The 21,851-nt window shown below is 44.5% G+C and overlaps 1 protein-coding gene across 1 annotated transcript in view; it reads left to right on the top strand.

Moving 5' to 3' along the window:
• Positions 1-325: 325 nt before the first annotated feature.
• The window catches only part of EXOC2 (exocyst complex component 2), a 129,738-nt gene continuing 108,212 nt past the window's right edge, over positions 326-21,851 (top strand). Inside the window, exons 1-6 of the mRNA XM_060244259.1 lie at positions 326-490; positions 2,258-2,434; positions 4,003-4,129; positions 13,549-13,662; positions 16,440-16,564; positions 18,501-18,581. Coding sequence (XP_060100242.1) covers positions 373-490; positions 2,258-2,434; positions 4,003-4,129; positions 13,549-13,662; positions 16,440-16,564; positions 18,501-18,581 — 742 coding nt within the window. The 5' untranslated portion in view covers positions 326-372. The remainder of the gene's footprint in view (positions 491-2,257; positions 2,435-4,002; positions 4,130-13,548; positions 13,663-16,439; positions 16,565-18,500; positions 18,582-21,851) is intronic.

Raw genomic sequence — 21,851 nt, 5'->3', positions numbered from 1 at the left:
CTAACCACTATACTACACTGATAAATGTGATATTATTATTCATGGTACATTACATGTTCTTAGAGTAGCATTAAGTTCAACGAACGTGGCATATCTTCCACTTTTCCAAAAATGTCTTTCTAGGGGCCGCTGTGCTTCTAATCTAGTCATAACTTCATTTTTTAGAAAAAGCAGTGTCGCGTTTGGGTTGCTTAAGAAATCTTCATGATTGAGAATTATATACATTTAGCTAAATAATCATCCTTTTAAAAGCTGGCATTTACAAATGAGTGTTTTCAAACTAGTTGGTGCTACGTCAATAACCGAAGTATTACATTTTCTGTAGGTTCGGGTTGCAGAATATCTGGTCTTTAATACAAGAAGAAAGCTGTCATGTCTCATACACGCAAGCCCCCCCTCGTGACAGGTATTTCTCCCAATGAAGGTATTGCATGGACAAAGGTCACAATCCGAGGAGAGAATTTGGGAACAGGCACGGCAGATCTTATAGGTAAGTCAAGAAGGCTGTTTAAGTTTCAGTATCCAGAGTCTCAGTCAGGGGGGGGGGAAAACCCTAGTTGCCAGGCAGTTTAGGTAACTGTGGGCTAAAATGAAAATGCACAATAGGTGGTTTTATTTTCTCACAAGGATGAAGATGTTGAGCTGCCAAGGCCAAGACCATATGTCGATGACGGATAAAATTAACCATTAAAATTCCAGCTTACAACTGCGAGGTAGCACAGTGAAAATTCAGTCTTGTCGAAAGGAAAGGGAATGGGTTTAGGAATCGTAGAATCATACAGTTGGAAGGGTCTGCCTCTTCCAGCCCCTGCACAATGCAGGGAATTCACAAATACCTCCCCCCACCCCCGCATCCCCAGTGACATCTGCTCCATGACCAGAAGCTGAGAGTCCTGTGGCACTTTTGAATTTAGCCCTGCATATGATTTGTTAGGGCTCCTGAATGCGGCCTTTTGTCAGCAAACTCTATGGCAAGAAGCTTGAACTCTCCATACTGTGAACGTCTTGCCACAGAATCTGGGTTGCTGAAAAAGCTGTGTCTAAGGGCTACTTCTCATTTTGCGTTTGCAAATGTCCTAGCACATACTGCATCCTTAGCAGTGTACACACAGAAGTGGAGGATCCAGTCCTTTCCTGGGCTTCAGTTCTGGCTGTTGCCCCGGAAAATGTAATAACAAGTGTGCCCCACTGCCTGCTGAGCGAGATGCAACGTGCTTTGCAGTCCATATGCACACGGAAAATATGAAGAAACATGCAGGCTTCTGAAACACAGAAGGTTCAGAATCATCTACTGTTTCTGGATGGTTTAATTCCCTGGATGCTATTGGAAGGGTAAAGATGAAAGAATTTTTGTTCAGTTTTTTAAATATGCAAGACCTCCTCCATCCCTGTAAGCGTGCGGACTGGGGAAGGCAATGGCAAACCACCCTGTAAAAGTCTGCCAAGAAAACAATAGGTTGTCGTGTCATCCCCTGAGTTGGTAATGACTGGATGCTTGCACAGGGGACTACCTTTACCAGTTGTGCGTGCAAGGATCTGAATAATAAGCTGTTGCCATTATTGGAAGAGGGCCAGACCATCTCTTGCGCCTTCTTAAAACCATACCCAGGGCAGTTGTCATTAAAACTCCACGATAACCCTCCTTTAGTTTCCTTGACGCCAGTAGGTGCAGTCACGCTTCCAGTGTGTATCACTGCCTGTGGCAATCTGGCCAATCAGAACTTGGCAGGTGGGGAGAAGGAAAAGCCCATCCCAGCCTCTAGTTTTTTTGCGGCTGAGTCCTTCAGCACTGAATATCAGCATCTGTTTAGAGGGCTACCTAGAGAGACCCAGTTTGGTGTAGTGGTTAAAATGCGAGGACTCTTGTCTGGGAGAACCAGGTTTGATTCTCCGCTCCTCCACATGCGCCTGCTGATGTGACCTTGGGTCAGCCACAAGTTCTCTCAAGGCTGTTCTGCTCAAGAGCAGTTTCTGTCAGAGCTCTCTCAGCCCCACCTTCCTCACAGGGTGTCTGACGTGGGAAGGGCAAGGAGACTGCAAACTTCTCTGAGACTCTTTTGCATAGCGTAGGACAGCATATAAATCCAATCTCTTCTTCTCTACCTGGAAAGTACTTTGCAAATTGTCTTATGTCTGGATCCATAAATGGAGCAGTCAAGTCGTATTTATGGACCAAGAACATTTCAGGTGTTTGTGCTAATGCTGCTGTACATCCGTTCCTGTTCCTTCTGTTTTATTTGACTTCCTAAACACCCAGGCTTGACAATCTGTGGACATAATTGCATCCTGACTGCCGAATGGATGTCTGCCAGCAAAATTGTGTGCCGAGTCGGTCAAGCCAAAAATGATAAAGGAGACATCATTGTCACTACCCGGTCAGGAGGCAGAGGGACGTCAACTGTTTCCTTCAAACTTCTGAAACCTGAAAAAATAGGTACGTGCGAAGCTTTCCTTTCACTTCTATGCTTTGTACTCCAGACTGCCTCAGTCGAGAGCCCTTTCCCAAGTTTGGCCCCATGTGGATCATCTACATGCAAAGCATATGTTCTACTATTGGCTCTTCCTCGGAGAATATTGTCAAACTGAAATGAACATATATGAACATATATTCATACACTGAATCAGACCCTCAGGGGTCCATCAGAGTCAGTATTGTCTACTCAGACTGGCAGCGGCTCTCCAGGGTCTCAAGCTGAGGTTTTTCACGCATGTTTGCCTGGACCCTTTTTCATTGGAGATGCTGGGGATTGAACCTGGGACCTTCTGCTTACCAGGCAGATGCTCTACCACTGAGCCACCATCCCTCCCTCTTATGAAGCTCTCCAGGGTCTCAGGCTGAGGTTTTTCACGCATGTTTGCCTGGACCCTTTTTAGTTGGAGATGCCAGGGATTGAACTGGGACCTTCTGTTTACCAGGCAGATGCTCTGCCACTGAGCCACCATCCCTTCCTCTTATGAAGCTCTCCAGGGTCTCAGGCTGAGGTTTTTCATGCATGTTTGCCTGGACCCTTTTTAGTTGGAGATGCCAGGGATTGAACTGGGACCTTCTGTTTACCAGGCAGATGCTCTGCCACTGAGCCATCATCCATTCCTCTTACAAGGCTCTCCAGGGTCTCAGGCTGAGGTTTTTCACGCCTACTTGCCTTTTTAGTTGGAGATGCCGGGGATTGAACCTGGGACCTTCTGCTTACCAAGCAGATGCTCTACCCCTGAGCCACCGTCCCTCCCCAATGCTTCAGTTCTGCGAGGTTGTAGATCTAGTTTTAAATTAACCTGTGTTCATGCTGACATGAATCCTGCTGGCTCATATTTAGAAGCTAGTCCCATTCGAGTCCCAAATAATCATCTAATGTTTGTGTTCACACATCACATTATAAGGCACCTTTGATAAGTGTGGTGTAGCGGTTAAGAGAGGTGGACTCTAATCCAGAGAACTGGGTTTGATTCCCCATTCCTCCTCCACATAAAGCCTGCTGGCCACTCACAGTTTTCTCAGAACTCTCTCAGCCCCACCGACCACACAAGGTACTGGTTGCGGGGAGAGGAATGGAATGTGATTGTAAGCTGCTTTGAGACTCCTTGAGGTAGAGAAAAGCAGGTTATAAAGTTCTACTCTTGGTCTTCTCAATCCTCTTTTGCATTTGTCTAAATACTGGATGGAATGTGGAGAAGGACTGACTGTACCTTTTCACCAGACAAGGTTTTTGCACTTGTGCTACAGATCCAGGAAAGCAGTTTATGGGCCGTGTGCAAAAACAGCTTCGACCCAGATGAAATGCTTTGATAGCCGCATGGCTCAGCTACTTTTACCTAGTAATGTAGCAGACAACAATGGAAGCAATGCAGGGGTCTTTTTTCATAGTTTTCTCCTGCTGCTTCCAAGCTGTTGTCTAGCCATGTGTTTTGTACTGATCAAGGTTTTTCACTTAATTCAGCAGAGCACAAGCTCATGAGGCTGGATAGGGCTTATTGTTCTAAGGATATGTGTTCTGTTTTCTCTAGGTATCTTGGATCAGTCTGCTGTCTGGGTTGAAGAAATGAACTATTACGACATGCGCACTGACAGGAACAAAGGGATGCCCCCTTTGTCTCTACGGCCGGCTAATCCTCTCGGCATTGAGATAGACAAGTACGTACTTAATAGTATCGATCCACCTTCTGAGCGGCTTTCTCTGTATGAATTCCAGAAAGGTTTTTGAAATTCGGGATGTGAAGAAAGCACAGGTAGAGAATATGACTTGGTTCACAGAAGTCTACTGTTCCTCTCCCACGATTTCTTCTTTCTCTTTCCTGAAAGCCCCCATAGTGTCTCCCCATTTCCTGCTTCCCTTTCTCCTTCTGGAGTGGCCAACCTCCAGGTGGGTGAATTTTAAGTCTCTATAGATATCCTAACTTCGCTGTTAGAAAGTGGAATGGCAAGTGGAATTCGCTGAACCTGCTCTCGAAGATTGTGAGATGAATGAAAAACCTCTGAACACAAATGTTTCATTGTGTAGGTTACAGATGCATGTTTGCTGACACACAGAAACACAGACACAGAGCTACGTTTGTTGTGGGGTAGGTGGGGCTAAGAGAGTCCTGAGAGACCTGTGACTGGTGCAAGGTCACCCAGCAGGCTTCAGATGGAGGAGGAGTGGGAAATCAAACCCGGCTTTCCAGATTAGAGTCCCCTGCTCTTTAACCACCACACCATGCTGGGAATCAAACCAGGAAGTGGCAGCAAAGGAGAGCCTCAGAAGTGAATGTTAACAGAAATGTCTGGAGGGGCCAGAAGAACCGGAAGAGGGGAGCAGTGGCAGGATTATGGTGGCAATTGAGCGGAAGAGACAGTGAACCGCGAGCAGTTGTATTGCGTTGGCAAGGAATAGATGGGTTGTCTGCTGGTCAAGTTCACCTGTTGGCTGGTCTCTTAAATCACGGAATGTACATTCAGTGTGTCTGCCCCAGAGAGGCCACAGTTGCAAATACTCAAGTGTTGTATGCAGGGGTGAAATTCTAGCAGGAGCTCCTTTGCATATTAGGCCACACCCCCTGATGTAGCCAGTCCTCCAAGAGCTGCCTTGTAAGCTCTTGGAGGATTGGCTACATCAGGGGGGGTGCGGCCTAATATGCAAAGGAGCTCCTGCTAGAATTCCACCCCCAGTTGTATGTGTGGTTGGACTGTGCCGCTTCAGGTTGCATCCGTGGGTTCAGTCTTTGAACAGCCTCATGTTTAAAAATTCTATGGACATACAGAATTGAGCATGTCAGGGACTATATTTCTGGTTCAGTAGGGCTCCAGGAAAGGCATTGGCGGTTGCCATGGCATCCACAGGCACCACGCTGGGGACCCCTTGTGTAGCTAAATGTGTAGGGAAACGATAGCAAGTTTTCAGGAAACCGCGTTTTGTTTTCTGTTACCCCTGAAGTTTGGGTTGAAATGATATCAAAAGAGGTTTTGGCTAAACATTACGAAGAACTTCCTGGCAGTTGCAGAATCAGTTCTTAAGTTCTTCTGTGAATTAAAAAAGGTAAAGGTGGTCCCCTGGGCTATCAGGGTTAGGGAAGCTACTTAAATAAAAAGGTAAAGGCAGTCCCCTCTGCAAGCACCAATCGTTTCTGGCTCTGGGGTGATGTCGCTTTCACGACCTTTTCATGGCAGACTTTTACGGGGTGGTTTGCCATTGCCCTCCCCAGTCATCTACACTTCCCCCCCCCCCCCCCAGCAAGCTGGATACTCATTTTTCCGACCTCGGAAGGATGGAAGGCTGAGTCAACCTGGAGCCGGCTATCTGAACCAGCTTCTGCTGGGATCGAACTCAGGTTGTGAGCAGAGGGCTCTGACTGGCAGCTTTACCACTCTGCGCCACTCTAAATTCACTCTGTGAATTTAGGGGGAGGTATTTGTGAGTTTCCTGCATTGTGCAGGGGGGTTGGACTAGATGACTCTGGAGGTCCATTCTAACTATGATTCTGTTATTCTTCTGTCCCCTTCTTTAATGCCCAAGGAAATGCTGATTGCCAATTTCGGGTCAGGAAGCAATTTTCTCTATCCTGGTTGGTTTAGTTTTTTGCCATCTTCTGGGCTTGGAGTAGGGGGTCACCGAGCGGGTGGTACTTGTGACTTTCCTACATTTTGCAAGCTGGATGATCCTGGAGATCCTTTTCAACTCTATTATTCTGTGTGTGTCCCCCCGCCCCGAAAAACCAGCATAAAGATGCAGCGTGACAAACTATGATAATACAATATAATCACCATAATACTGCTTATGCAGAAACAACCTGAAGGTACATTTAAACTGAATGTAGAGTTCTATATAAATTCAGTAAACAATAGTTGTTAAATGTGATTGCTTAAGACAAAAAGATTTGGTTGTTTCCCTTAATTTATAACAAGGTGATGATCTTTTGCTGTGTTTTTACCTTTTAGGTTTCCCGCCCCCCCTCCCCCCGAACAAATTATCAAGCTATGATGTAATGAGCAGCATTTACAAAGATTTTGAGATGAATTTGAGGCATCTGTTTATAGGGTGAGGGCAGAGACTTTCCCCCCTGAATTCTCAGGAGCACTGCCAATTTTAAATTGACAAGATTTTACAAATGCACCTTTTTCAAAGAAGCATGGATGTTGCCTCTTTATACTGTGCTGTAGCTCTGGCTGCCATGGGCTGGGACAGGGGTGGCCAAACTTACTTAACGTAAGAGCCTCATAGAATACACATCAGATGTTTGAGAGCCACAAGACACAAACATCAGATGTTTGAGAGTCACAAGACAGGAAGGAAAGAAGGACAGCAAATAGATGGAGAAGAGAGGGTGGAAAGAAAACAACTTTAAATGCATTATCTAAACTGCACGTTGGCTTGGTTTGGATAAATGATTTAAAGAGACAAATACCTTGTCCAAGCTGACTAACAGGGTGGTGGGTTAGAGTCAAGAGCCACACAATAGGTGCGAAAGAGCCACATGTGACTCCTGAGCCACAGTTTGGCCACCCCTGGGCTAGGATGACCAGGACCGAGCCAATTCAAAACTGTAGTGGTGAGAAGCAAAGAAAGTTGAAAGGATGTGGTTGAGATGGGGCTGGTTTGGCCCAGGCCCTTGAGGTTCTGGTCGCTGTCATATGCTTCTGAGCCATTCTCTGCATAGTAGAAGATGCATGCTCAAGTTTGGGGAAAAGATTCTTTTGGCTTTTCTTTTCGGCAGTCTTGAGCAGAGGTCCCAGCTTGGGGCCTGTGGGTACCATGGTGCTCACCAACACCTTCCCTGGTGCCCACCAAGTGTTTTTAAAAAGTTGGCAAGGCCAGGTGGGGCTTTTGGCCAGCTAGGCTTTTGATTGACCGCTGGAGATTTTGTTGGCTGGGTGGGCTTTTGTGCACAACTGTGCAAATTTTTGTGCAACTACCACCACAGCACAAAGATCTTCACTGTGCGATTGATGGGAAGCTGGAGCAGCCATTTTGTGGTTAGCTTCGCCTCCAGCGGCTGCCATTTTGTGGCTACACCCACCATGCTGTGTCAGACTTCCAAAGGCACCCATAGGTTCAAAAAGGTTGGGGACTCCTGGTCTTGAGTTTACAGAAAAATGGGAGTTTTTTCTTTACTGAATGCACGGCTGAGCCCCTCAACCTGGTTTTTCAGTGGAAATAAGTCTTGCCTGTCCCATTGGGTGATTAGTTCCAGTGAAACATCTCAAATGCACCCTGCTGTGCATGGGCTTCTCCTAAGCTCATACTGTAGCTAGCTAGCATTGCACCTTAATAAGTAGTTTGTTATGCAGTGCATGTTTGTATGGAAGAATGAAGAAGATGATACTGGATTTATATCCCACCCTGTACTCTGGATCTCAGAGTCTCAGAGCGGTCACAATCTCCTTTACTTCCCACCCACCCCCCACCACAACAGACACCCTGTGAGGTGGGTGGGGCTGAGAGAGCTCTCCCAGAAGCTGCCCTTTCAAGGACAACTCTGCGAGAGCTATGACTAACCCAAGGCCATTCCAGCAGCTGCAAGTGGAGGAGTGGGGAATCAAACCCGATTTTCCCAGATAAGAGTCCACGCACTTAACCACTACACCAAACTGGCTCTCTTTCAAAGGAACAAGACAGATCAGATGAGTTTGCTGAAGCAAAATCTTTCATTACAAAGTTAACTCTGCTGATTATAACCAAATTGTAGCCCCTGTGCTGTTCTATCTCAGGATATAAAAATGGATTCCTTAAGTGTCGCCATCAGTATCAGTCTTAATTGTACCTCACATGGCTGGAAATCGTCTGAGCTGGTGGGTTTTGTGCTCATTTACTGTCCCTTTATTGGGAAAGTGAGGACAAAGTGAAATGCTCGCAGTCGTTTTTGGGCATCCTTGGTTTCCTAACTTCAAAAACTAGTTCTCTCTGGAAGTTCTAAGTTGCTGATCATATACTGCCACCTAATGGAGTATGGGAATCCTCTTTTATGATGGCAGAGGATTATTTCAGCAAGATAGTCCATTTGGTTCTGTATGTAAATACATGATGGCTATAGTCCTTAAATACTCGCTTGAGTAGCTGCAGGTTTTAGTATTATATTTTGAGCTTCTGCATTAGAAGGAAAGCTGTCTAGGTACAGTGATATCTGGCCTAACTAACTGCAGCATTTGGGAAGTTGTGCAACCAAGCTGTAAGTACATTTAAGTGGGAGGTGTTTAAGTAGCTAAGGGGCCCCGTGGTGCAGAGTGGTAAAGCTGCAGTACTGCAGTCCAAGCTCTGCTCAAGACCTGAGTTCAATCTCGGTAGAAGCTGGGTTTTCAGGTAGCCGGCTCAAGGTTGACTCAGCCTTCCATCCTTCCGAGGTCGGCCAAATGAGTACCCAGCTTGCTAAAGTGTAGATGACTGGGGAAGGCAATGGCAACCCACCCCATAAAAAGTCTACCATGAAAAGGTCGTGAAAGCAACATCACCCCAGAGTCAGAAACGACTGGTGCTTGCACAGGGGACTACCTTGACCTTTTTATTTAAGTAGCTTCCCTAACCCTGATAGCCCAGGCTAGCCCAGTGTCATTAGATCTTGGAAGCTAATCAGGGTCGTCTCTGGTTAATACTTGGATGGGAGACCACCAAGGAAGTCCAGGGTTGCTACACAGAGGTGGACAATGGCAAACCGCTTGTGAACATTTTGCCTTGAAAGCCCTAAAAAACCCCCAAAGTAGCTGTTTAATTTTCCTATTGAAATGAATGTGACTTGAAAATACTCAACTTTGTCTAGCTCGTGCGCTGATTGTATATACCAGGGGTGGCCAAACTTGCTTAACATAAGAACCGCATAGAATAAATGTCAAATGTTGGAGAGCCGCAAGACGTGAATGTCAGATGTTTGAGAGCTGCAGGATGGATAGAAGGAAGGAAGATGGAAGGGGGAGGTAGAAAGAAAGCAACTTTAACTTTAAATGCATTCTCCAAGCTGCTAGGTGTGGCTTGGCTTGGAGAAACGATTTAGAGAGAAATGCCTTCTTCAAGCCAGCTGATGGGGCGGTGGGGGCTTCAAGAGCCCCACAATATGTGTGAAAGAGCCACGCGTGGCTCCTGAGCCACAGTTTGGCCACCCTTGGTATGTACCCTGTCAGCATTTGCTTTTTCCTGTTGTTCCCTTCTGTGTCACTCGGATACAGTCAGCAGTAGTTATGCTTTTTTCTCATACAAGTGTTAAACTTGTATTGTGTCCAGAATTGTCATTGGCTGTCTTATATTCTTTTTTGCTTTTTTTTTTTTTAGATAGCATCTTTGTCCTCTGTTCCACCATTAGGAAAAGTCCTCGTTATCACCTTTGGGGTTTGTCCTGTTTAGTCTGCTCCAGCATCCTTTCTGCTGGTCTCCTGCATGCATGAGTAACGGAATACAGCTGGTACAAACTTTTGCTCCTAGGAGCCTGGCTGACACCAGACAGGGGGGATGTGTATGGTGACTTTGGGTTTGTTTATGGTGGTTGCCATTCAGTCTTTATTTACTTAAAATGGCTCCCCTGACCTGTAAAATCCTCTGGAATCCAGTTTGTGTTACTTTTTTTTTTTTGCTGAAGGTATCCAGTAGAAATAACCAGTTTGAGTTCCTAAATAGATTTTACGTTAGTCGTGTTCTAAAATGAGTAATTCCGTATTGTTGATAGCATTAAAAGTTTTGGAACAGCCAATTTTTACATTTTTTCCAAAAAAAAGTGCAAACTTATAGGACTGAGCCTGGCTTAAAGGAATAACTTTACTGAGCCATTTCTTCTAGAGAACTGGCTCAAACCAGTTTGGTTGTGCTTGGTGGTAGTTCAGCTTTTGGTCAGTGATAGTGATGAAGATGAAAAGATGAAAAGAAAGTGCAAAGCAAAGAATCTTTAATGATTGTGTAGCCCCCTAAGCGTCTCACGTCAGGGGGAATCGTTCAGATTACTCTGTTTCCATTTCTGTATGTATACTTCAGCAGAATGGAAGTAAAAAAAATCCAGAAGATTCCACCTGACGAAGCTGCACACGAAACATGTAGGGGCTATACCAGAGGTGGCCAGACTTCCTTAAGAGCCACGTAGGATAAATATCAGATGGTTGAGGGCCACAAGACATGAACATCAGATGGTTGAGAGCAGGGAGGGAGGGAAGGAAGGAAGGAAGAAAAGAAATAAATTGATTGGGAGAGGTGGAAAGAAAGCACCTTTAAATGCATTCTCCAAGCTGCTGGCTAACTGGGTGGTGGAGGCTTCAAGAGCTACACAGTTTGGCCACCCCTGGGCTATACAATCATTAAAGTTTTTTTTCCTTTGCGCCATTTTTCTTTTCATCTTTGTTTTGCCTTGGGGCATCTCCCTCTCTTCAGTGATAGTGGTGAACAAACTTCCCTGAGATGGGTTTGGAATTGGTTCACATTGGGTCTCAACTTCAGAGCAGGATCACATCAGCTGATCTCCTTATGTCCTGATCGTTGGCTCAGGAGTGTGGCGAGTCCTGGAGGCCCCCTAAATCTCTCGTGAACTAGTCTCGCTCTTGGTTGTGAGGACTCCGAGGGGCTTGAGGACAAGCACATGGTAAGAGGGGCCTGTTGGGTCCTCAAATTCTGCAAATCGATGAGACCGAGAAATCTATCAAGGCCTCGAGGCTGTATGGAAGAGAAAGCTGAAAGTCAGCAATACTGTTGGAGACTGAAAATGTCAAATAAAGAAGAATAAAAAAATCAATCAAAGGTTTAGGACGTAAGAGATGATTTAAAAGATGGCCAAGGTTCACTGACATGACAGTATTAAAACAGATTGGAAAGGATTGAATGCTGAATTGATAGAAAGCAGGAATGCAGTTCCTTATTATGAGCAGGAATGCAGTTCCGGCTGGTTTGGCACCAGAGGGTGTGTCCTGGTATGCAAATGAGTTCCTGCTGGGCTTTGTGAAATAATGGTGCTGTCAGGGGGTGTGACCTAATATACAAATGAGTTCCTGCTGGGCAGGACTATATAAGATGTGCTTTGAAGCGAGAGAATATTTACAAAGAGCAAAGGGAGGGAGGAGGGAAATGCTAGTGAAAATGAGTAACAGGTAGAAGAAAAATAAATAGGAATATAATGGGAGAGCAGAAATATCAAATGCTGATGGCAGCAAGGAAGAACGAACGCAGAAGAACAGGAGCAGGGTAATAGAAAGGAAAGAAATCAGCCCAGCCGTAGTGCTGGAGTTCATACAACAACATGTGCTGAAAATGCGCACCAATAGGTTGTGTGCACGTGTGAACCGATTGTTAGCATACACTTCTGTACGGCAGCTTGTCAAAAGTGCAAAGCCGCTGCCTCCGCCCCCTCGTGAGTGAAGGCTGCCCCCCAAAAGAAAAGCATTGGAAGCAAATGTTTCTTGCCGTGACACTTCTATTTTGCCTTTATGATGAATTAGATATATAACAGCCCTTGACGTTTCCCAAGATTGTCAGCGTGGGCTTTTCGGGTTACTAGCTGATGTTTGCCACCCAGTATGGCTACTCTCACCGCTTAACTAAGACAGACTTCCTAACCTCTCTATTGTTACTGTTACGGTTGGCCTGGGATGCTTGAGATAGGAAGCGAGGCCCTGGGAATTAATTTGTCAGCAGAACGTAATAATAATATAACATGATGTGAGTGGAGCCAATGGTCTCTTGTCCAGTCAATTTGACAAGCTAGGCTATGATTATCAAACCAACTGCTATGACACTGTTTTGTTTATATTAATGGGAATTTATCCAGTGGGCTTTTTTTTTTTTTTGGAATAGGAATGCATAGGAACGCAGTTCCGGCTGGCTTGGCATCCGGGGGTGTGGTCTAATATGCAAATTGAGTCCCTGCTGGTTTTTTTCTACAAAAAAAGCCCTGTGTGAAACACTGGTGATGTCAGGGGGGTGGCCTAATAAATAAATGAGTTCCTGCTGGGCTTTTTCTACCAAAAAAGGGCTGTCAGTTCTGCTATCAGTTGTCATCTCATGTTGATTACTCAGAATTCCTCCTTAGTGTGTTTTTTCTGACATACATGTCTTCCAAGATTGGCTCTTTGTAAGCACCGGCAGGGCCTTTTTGGTAGAAAAAGCCCAGCGGGAACTTATTTGCATATTAGGCCACACCCCCTGACACCATCCTTGTTTCGCGCAGGGCTTTTTTGTTGACAAAGCCCAGCAGGGACTCATTTACATATTAGGCCACACCCCCTGACACCAAGCCAGCTGGAACTGTCCCTGTGCATTCCTGCTAAAAAAACCCCTGAGCACTGGAAATGACAGCGGGCAAAAAAAGTCAGTTTCTAAGTATCTTGACCTCCGTTTTCTTAAAAAGGCCCTTTTTAAAAAGTCTTCACACTTGACAAAGGCTTCTTGTATTTTGTATCCAAGTGCAAAATTCATAGGCAAGATTGTAAAATGCAAAGCATATGCAATTCTGGCTCCTTAGCCAGGAGGTACTCCACTAGCTGACGTTTGCATTAGCCAGTTTGTGGCTCCATAAGAAGGCACGGGGGATTGGAAGGTAGACATTCTTATTGCAGATTGTATTCTTCATATAAATGTATGCACTATTCCTGCTCAGATGATTTTGGCCAGTCTAGACTTATGGCTTTATTGTATTTCTGGTTCCTTGCTATCTGACCTCCACTATTCATTCATAATAAAGCCGTGCTTTTTGTTTTGAGTTGAAGATAGGGTTGTCAACTCTGGGTTGGGAAACACCTGGAAAAAATTTTTTGGTGGGGGGATGTTCCTGGGGGCAGAAGGGAGGGACAATTCATAGAGTCTATGTTCCAAAGCAGCCATTTTCTCCAAGGGAACTGGTCTTTGTCACCTGGAGATAGTTCTGATTCCAGGAGATCCCCAGGCCCCACCTGAAGGTTGGCAACCCTGGTTGTGGTTTGTTTGTTTGTGACAGCATGAGCGTGAGCACATTTTCTTCTGGCTGGATCTACACATCACTGGATACTGCACTATCGTAATCATTTCATATCCCACCTGTTTTGTTAACACAAGAGAATCCAGGAGGTGGATTATTATGATGACCCAGCGCATGAAACCTTTGTTTTTATAAACTTATATGCGGCTTTTGTTCTTCTTTCAGAGGAAGGTTTCCTCCAAAGGAACTAGAAGCTCTGTTTCCTGGCATGAGTGCTGATTTTACCAGTGAAAATTTTTCTGCCGCCTGGTATTTAATAGAGAACCATTCCACAACCAGGTTAGTAGAGGTGAAGTTTGAGTTAACATCGAGTAATGTCTAGTGGTATCATTTGTATTTAGAGCATTTGTGTTGATGCAGTTAGGCAAGATTGCGACTCTGAGACCGATTTCCCACTCACCCACGTGTGTCTTCTCAGCGGGGCTTCCTTGTGATTTCACACTATCTGCCCCGAGGCTGCAGCTAGCATCAGCATTTTCACGCAGATGAACCTGAGAGCGTCGTAAAGTGAGTGGGAAACCGGTCTGAGAGTATAATCAATTATTCTTAGATTTATACTTAGTTCAGGCAGCATAATTTGATGTATAAAGTCATATATTGTTTCAGAAACTCACTATTTAAAATGGTTGTTTTTCTGATGTGAAGGGAACGGAAAAGTATTCCAGTTAACCGAATCTTTGAATTGCCCTAAGAACTAATTAATAGTCCCCAGCAGGTAGAGGGGTGTATCTGTATATACAACTTATGTGGGCCTAAATGTATTGGGGAGGGGGTGGGCTATGGCTCACTGGCAGAGCTCCTTCTTGACATGCAGAAAGACCCAGGTTCAATCCCCAGCATCTCCAGCTAAAAGAATCAAGCAGGAGGTGATGTGAAAGCAGGGCCGGCGCATGAGAGTAGGCCAAGTAGGTGGCTACCTAGGGGCACCACCTGACCTAAGGGCACCATGAGGCGCCCCCTCTCCCCATCTGCCGCACCCACTAACTTCCCAACCTCGCCAAGGCTCTGAGCGCCCCCGCTGTCTTTCCGACCTCAGGGGGGGCGTCACTCTGAGCGCTCCTATTGTCTTCCTGACCTACCCCATGCCCAGCCCTCTCCCTCTGCAGAGGGAGCTGGGAAGAGGTCTGTCCAGCTCCCTTTGAAGCAGGAGAGGGCCGAGCACAGGGGTGGGCCAAGTGCGCTCAACCCGATGACATCACTTCCGGTGACGTCCTTGAGCCGCACGCGCTTTGTGCGCGTGAAGATACAACTGGGGGGGGGGGGCGGGGGGCAGGTTTGGGCTTGGGACACTGGAACCCCTAGACCTCTGCCTGAGACCCTGGAGAGCCACTGCCAGTCTGAGTAGACCGCACTGACCTTGATGGACCAAGGCTCTGATTCAGTAGAGGGCAGCTTCGCGTGTGTTCATGTGGCAGCTCTTTTTACTACTGTGCATCAGAAATCAATAATTATGCTAGCTAATTTTTTTTACTGGAATGGAAAACAAGAACAAAAGTACAAATTCCAGGCAGTGTTTGGTGTGAACCGAAGAGTGAGATCTGGGGCTAAAAGAAGTTGATTAGCTGTGTTGACCGTGGTTATAGACACCTGGATAACCCAGGCTAGCTCGATCTCATTAGATCTCAGAAGCTAAACAGGATCGTCCCTGGTCAGCGTTGAGAAGTGAAATCGCCAAGGAATACCAGGGTCATTACACAGAGGCAGGCAATGAAAAACCACCTCTGAACATCTCCTGCCATGGGGTCACCAGAAGTCCCCTGTGAGTTGACGGGGGGTGGGGCGGAATTACTGATACATATATGAGAAATGGCACTTCTGCCATCACAGTTACAGTGTGATAACCATTATTTCATATTTGAAACAGCAAAATTGTTTCTTCCTTTTGCTTGATACAATCCGTTCCTGTAGACAGTAGCCATAATTCTTTGTCAGGGTTCATTATTATGTATTTACTTATTTAAATTCAATATCCCTCATCTTGGCATGTTTGCTGAGCCAAGAACATTTGTCATTCTGACAAGAATAAACAAAAGTACAAGGGCAGAAAACCAAAATCTTTAAAGGCAAAGATCTAATTATTGTTTTAGACTAGTAACAGCAACCATGAGATGAAAGATATGTATGAATGTCATTAGGGTTTGTTGTATCTATCATGGAACTATAGGAGATTTTCTTAATCTGTTTTGGGGGGTTTTCCAGTCCCCCTTTTTTAACCAGAACATTAATTTATAATTATTTTAAAAGCATGTTTGCAGTCTCATCATTTTTAAAAAGTTAATAAACTGATCACTACCCTGTGTTTTATTTCCATGTAAGATACATTGTATACGGGCATTTTTTTTGTAGCTAGATTCCCAACCATTCTCAATTGTTGTGTAAAACTCCTTATCTTTCCTTGCCTTTGTTTTTCTCATTGGTTCCAAATATTTCTGAGAGTGGATTCACAGAGCCATGTTTTTCATATGTGATGTGTAGTTGTCACATGATAGCTTGGTAATTCATAGGTTTCATCACGGGTTGACAAACCCAATAGGTACGCTTTCAACCTGAGCAGGAAGTAGCTATACTAGAGGGAAATAGAGGCCTAACAGGCTGTTGTCCTAGTCCAGGGGTCCTCAACCTTTTTAAATAGGGGGCCAGTTCACTGTCCCTCAGACTGTTGGAGGGCCGGACTGCCGTTACTGTACAAGGCCGCAGGCTGTCAGTTCTCCGTCTTCTGCATCTTTCTCCCTTCCCCACACCACACACCCCGGCCTGGGAACTCACCTCACCTCGGTATCGCCTCACACTCTGTCTCTGCCGCCTCAGCCCAGTGCCGGAAGCATGCGTTGCTAACGCGAGTTTAGGTCGAACGTCACTTCCGGTCTGATTTTGCCATAACCCGGCGGGCCGCATAAACGTCCTCAGCGGGCCGCATCTGGCCTGCGGGCCGTAGGTTGAGGACCCCTGTCCTAGTCTTTCTAAATGAGTGTGATCCTTGAGGCCTTGATATTTACTGTTTAATTCCATGTTTATTGGAGAAATGCCACCTGTTTTTCCTCCTCTCTCACTTTCAGTTTTGATCAGCTCAAAATGGCAGTAATGCATCTGAAGAAACAAGCCAACAAGAAAAATGAGGGAAGTCTGGCTTATGTCAAAGGTGGTCTCAGTACCTTTTTTGAAGCCCAAGATGCCCTGTCAGGTAAGCATTAGGAAAATGAAAGGAATGTCCTGTGTTTAACTTTTAAACACAGTGGTCTCCAAAAACTCTGAGGAAGGAAATGGATTTGGGCAAATTTTAAGATATTTTAGGTGGTGAAGATGCTAGTGGGGTGCTGAAAAGTCAGATGGAGTGCAAGCCAATAGGGAAAAACAACTGCTAAATGTTTGCCTCTTAGAAACTGTAGCTTATTCTTTTGATTGGCATTGCTTTGTGAGCAGCTGCACATGTTAGTCCACTGTTGCTGTTTAGATTGCTGTGGCTTCTTCATACGATTCCGTTAGAATTTGTATGCCAGTTAAAGCCATTATTTGATGCGAATTAAATATATAGAAGATTGCAGTTTTATACCCCACCCCCCTCTCTGAATCAGAGACTCAGAACAGCTTACCATCTCTTATATCTTCTCCCCCCACAACAGACACCCTGTGAGGTGGGGCCTAATATGCAAAGGAGTTCTTGCTAGAATAAAAGCCCTGGGCGTTGGCTTACCCTTTGCTGCCACCAGTGTTCCCTCCAAGCTGAGTTAGCGTGAGCTAGCTCACAGATTTTAGCCTCCAACTTACAGTTTTTTGTCTTAGCTCAGGAAGAATGACCCCAGAGCACAGTCATTTATGCAGTAGCTCATGACTTTAATGCCAGGAGCTCACAAAGTAGAATTTTTGCTCACAAGACTGCAGCTTCGAAGGAACATTGGCTGCCAGGCATTAACTTTGCCACTGAAGGGTTAGGACTAAGTGACTCCTGAGGTGCTAGTTCGGCTGTTGCTGGAGCTCTGGCCACCAGCAGTCCTTGAGGGCAGTGACCCACTAGGAAGTTTCCCTAGACGTGAAATGGCCAGGCCCATCCCTGTAGGTGAAGACCTTTCGTATCCTGTATGTCCGAGGTTTTGGTGGGAGTTCTCCTACTGACATTCTCATACAGTTCACTTGCCAGATATCTTAATAACTAAGCTAGGAAGTAATCCAGATACTAGGCTGGGTTATAATAAGAGACATGGATGCCCTGTGCTGATCTGTAGTCATGAGTTCCACATGCAACATCCTGTGGAACTATATTATACTATATGAAACAAACAGCTGTATTTCAGGGGTGGCCAAACCTGTTTAACGTAAGAGCCACATAGAGGTGGTGGCGGCTACAAGCATAGACAGCTTCAAGAGGGGGTTAGATAAAAATATGGAGCAGAGGTCCATCAGTGGCTATTAGCCACAGTGTGTGTATATATGTGTGTGTGTGTGTGTGTGTATATATATATAATTTTTTTGGCCACTATGTGACCATAGTGTTGGACTGGATGGACCATTGGCCTGATCCAACATGGCTTCTCTTATGTTCTTATGAATGTCAGATGTCTGAGAACTGTGGAAGGAAGGAAGGAAGGAAGGAAGGAAGGAAGGAAGGAAGGAAGGGAAGGAAGGAAGGAAGGAAGGAAGGAAGGAAGGAAGGAAGGAAGGAAGGAAGGAAGGAAGGAAGGAAGGAAGGAAGGAAGGAAGGAAGGAAGGAAAATTGATGAGGGGGAGGGAGAAGTGGAAAGAAAGCAACTTTAACTTTAAATGGCTGACAGAGCAATGGGGGCTTTAAGAGCCACACAATATGTGTGAAAGAGCCATATGTGACTCCCCAGCCACAGTTTGGCCAGCCCTGCTATATCTAAAGTATAACTTTTGTGTTAGTTAGATGACCAAGTGGGAAAATATGGCCCATAGGTTCGCAACTTAGAGCCAGAGAATACAGCGTAAGCTGTCTGCATAGTGGAATTTAGAAGCCTTGTGTATCTGGCTCCTATCACCATGCTTGTTTCACTAGATTACTCATTCTTTTGTAGCAAACCCATCCTGCTTAAATCTAACAAGAATCAGCCATAAAGTTTCACCCATTAAAATAGGCAGCATTTAACAAGATGTTTTTATTCCAGCAATCCATCAAAAGCTGGAAGCAGACGGAACAGAGAAAGTGGAAGGATCCATGACACAAAAGCTGGAGAATGTTCTGAACCGTAAGTGTTCTATACCTGGCATCAACTATTTTTAGAGTTTAGGGTTTTATAGCAAGTTTAGGCATATTCTCGGAATATGAAGTCTGATAAAAACCGTTTCCTCTTGGTATTTATATTCCCAGATCAGTAAGATGTGGGCTTTTCCAGTTGAGCTTGGTAACATTTTTACAGTACTTCTCAGTCACTGAAGAAGAATTGCAGATTTATACCCCACCCTTCTCTCTGAATCAGAGACTCAGATCAGCTTACAATCTCCTCTATCTTCTCCCCCCACAACAGACACCCTATGAGGTGGGTGGGGCTGAGAGGGCTCTCACAGCAGCTGCCCTTTCAACCTCTGCCAGAGCTATGGCTAACCCAAGACCATTCCAGCAGGTGCAAGTGGAGGAGTGGGGAATCAACCCCAGTTCTCCCAGATAAGAGTCCATACACTTAACCACTACAACAAACTGGTTCTACACTACACCACTACACCAAACTGTGAAGAAGAGAACCAACTTCTGATGGTCCACAGTTCTCTAAGACAGGGCTTTTTTGTAGCAGGAACTCCTTTGCATATTAGGCCATACAACCTTGATGTAGCCAATCCTCCAAAAGCTTACAGGGCTCTTCTAACAGGGCCTACTGTAAGCTCTTGAAGGATTGGCTACATCAGGGGGAGTGTTGTCTATTATTCAAAGGAGTTCCTGCTACAAAAAAAGCCTTGGATATGGATATTTAAAACTGAGAGATGTATGTAGAAATGCTGGCAGTAGAGCATGGCTTGAAGCATGTTTCAAGAGATTTTGGACCTTTCGTCCGCATATTACGTGGCACTTTGCACTTCAATATATTTTGTACCTTTTGTTAGCATTTCATGTGGCAATTTCACAGAAAGAACTTCAGATCTCATCCAAGATCATGTTTCAAATATTTGATGCTGCAACTATACACTGTTGATACGTTATTCCAATTGTATCAAATGTTAACCATTTACAGTACAATTGCGTGCAGTTACTCTGCATCGGGATTGTATGATTACTCTGGAAGTTGTAAAACATTCATCTGCTTTTCAGTTTATACTATATTAGATAAGTTCTTTAGCCGCTCCCAATTTTACAGGTATTTTAAGTGATTTTCAGTTTTTAGCTAGTAAAATTTGTGGCGGCTTCTTGTAAGCTTTCCAAGAATGTTGTATGCCTGAGTTTATCTTGAAGAGAAGAAGAGACTGCATTTATACCTCACCCTTCACTCAGAGTCTCAGAGCATCTTATAGTCTCCTTTCCCTTCCTCTCCCTGTAACAGACACCTTATGAGGTAGGCTGGGCTGAGATAGCTCTCAGAGCACTGCTCTTGAGAGAACAGCTCTGCTGAGAACTTGTGGCTGACCCAAGGTCACACAAGCAGCTGCATGTGGAGGAGGAGTGGGGAATCAAACCCGGTTCTCCCAGATTAGAGTTCACGCATTTAACCACTGCACCAAACAAATGTAACAGGGCCTTTTGCTGTGTCAAAATTAATCCTCTCACTCAATGCACAGCAGCCAAGAAGGTCAGAGTGCCTGCTCCGGCTGCAACGCCACTGAGGATGTTCTCCGCAGCTGAGAATGAAACATCTGGAAGAAAAACTTTCTCCAGTAGAACACGGCACTTGAGCCCGAAAGATTCTACAAACCCTAAAAATTAATCCTATTATTAAATTAATTCAATTCAGAAATATGGATGATCCCATAAAAGAAAAAAATAACTCCACTTTTCCAGAATGACATTTACAAAATAAAAACGTAGTGGTTATCTAGACCTTATTTTAAATGTGCAAAATACCATCTATGTCAGGGGTGTCCAGCCTGCGGGTCAGAACTGGCCTGCCCAGGGCTTTAATCAGTTCTGTGGCTCTTTTCTCCCTGCTCCTGTCCTCACCCTTGTCTTTGCCGGCTGCAGCAGGAAGCTCTTCTGGGCTTGCAAAGCTTCAAATAAAATGTGGAATGGATTTTCCATTAAGGTCTCTGTGCACAGATAGATGGTCTATTGGCCCCAGAGACCTTGATGGAAAATCCAGTCCACATTTTCCTTGCAACTTTGTCTGTGCTGCAATGTGTTTCAATGGAGTGGAGCTCAGTTTCACTTTCCAGCATTCCTATGGCCAACTAAAGCTGTTGTTTCCTTGCAAATAAAGGGTTGATGCTTTGAGCCAGTTTGTTTCTACTGAATGGATCTGAGGGGGATATTACACTGGAGAGCCAATACCAATCTGAGTATACCGGGGAGAGATGCGGAGAGAAAATCACAATGCCCAGCCATTTCATGTATTCCTAGACTCAGAGCATTTTATATTTTTAGTTTCTGCTGTGATCCTTGTGCTTTGTGATGTTGTATTTTAAAAATTGCATTGCCAAATTCCACTATTTTCCCTGCTTTCATTTTTAAACAAAATGTCTCAAGAGTTTTAAGCGTGTTTGTATTTTAAGTAAAAAAAACAACAACTTTGTATTTGTCTGTATCCTTATAAAGTTTATATCTCTGCTACTTGGCGTTACATTTTATGACATGCAAGACCTGGCCCCACAAAGTCCCACTTATGTCAGATTGGGCCCTCATAACAAATGAGTTTGACACCCCTGATCTATGTGGAACTAATAGAGTTCACGTATTTATAAATATAAAAAAGATCATTATATTTTATTAGTGCTTCCACAGTTCTAGGGATGGCCTGTACCCATGTTGCCTGGTGTTATTCCAGGATAATGTCTTATCTAAAACTAGTGATTTCAACAGGCTTAGATTGGAATAACTACCCAGAGTTGCAGACAGTGTAACTCGTATGTGGCTTTCAGACTGCTTGACTTCTTTCTAGCAATCCCTTTTATATTTCTGTATTGTAAAATGTTGTATCTGAAAATATAGAAAGTGTGGTGAAACCTTTGGCATTTTTCAGTGGGAAAATTGTTTTCAGTGACCAAATGCTCAGTTTCCATTGTTCCAAACAGCAGCACTTTCTATGATTCTAGTCACATTAAACGTTGGCTTGGATCTAAACATTCTAGTTTGTCCTTTCCCTTTTGCATAGTATTTTTTTTTAAATATACCCTCTCATTAAAAAGATATGGAGCTTTCTAGAAGAAACGTTAACACATGAAGAAATTCTCATTGCAATATATATTGCAGTTCCTTCCATGTAACATAATTAATAATCAGCTACATTCAATTCCAGTAGCACTTTAGAGATGAACAAGATTTTAGGGGGTATGAACTTCTGAAACTTGAAATTCCCTTTGTCAGTTTTGACTTTCAA

This window comes from Heteronotia binoei, chromosome 7 (assembly GCF_032191835.1).
Source record: "Heteronotia binoei isolate CCM8104 ecotype False Entrance Well chromosome 7, APGP_CSIRO_Hbin_v1, whole genome shotgun sequence".
NCBI classification, from domain to species: domain Eukaryota; kingdom Metazoa; phylum Chordata; class Lepidosauria; order Squamata; family Gekkonidae; genus Heteronotia; species Heteronotia binoei.
This window is presented reverse-complemented; position numbering and strand designations above follow the sequence as displayed.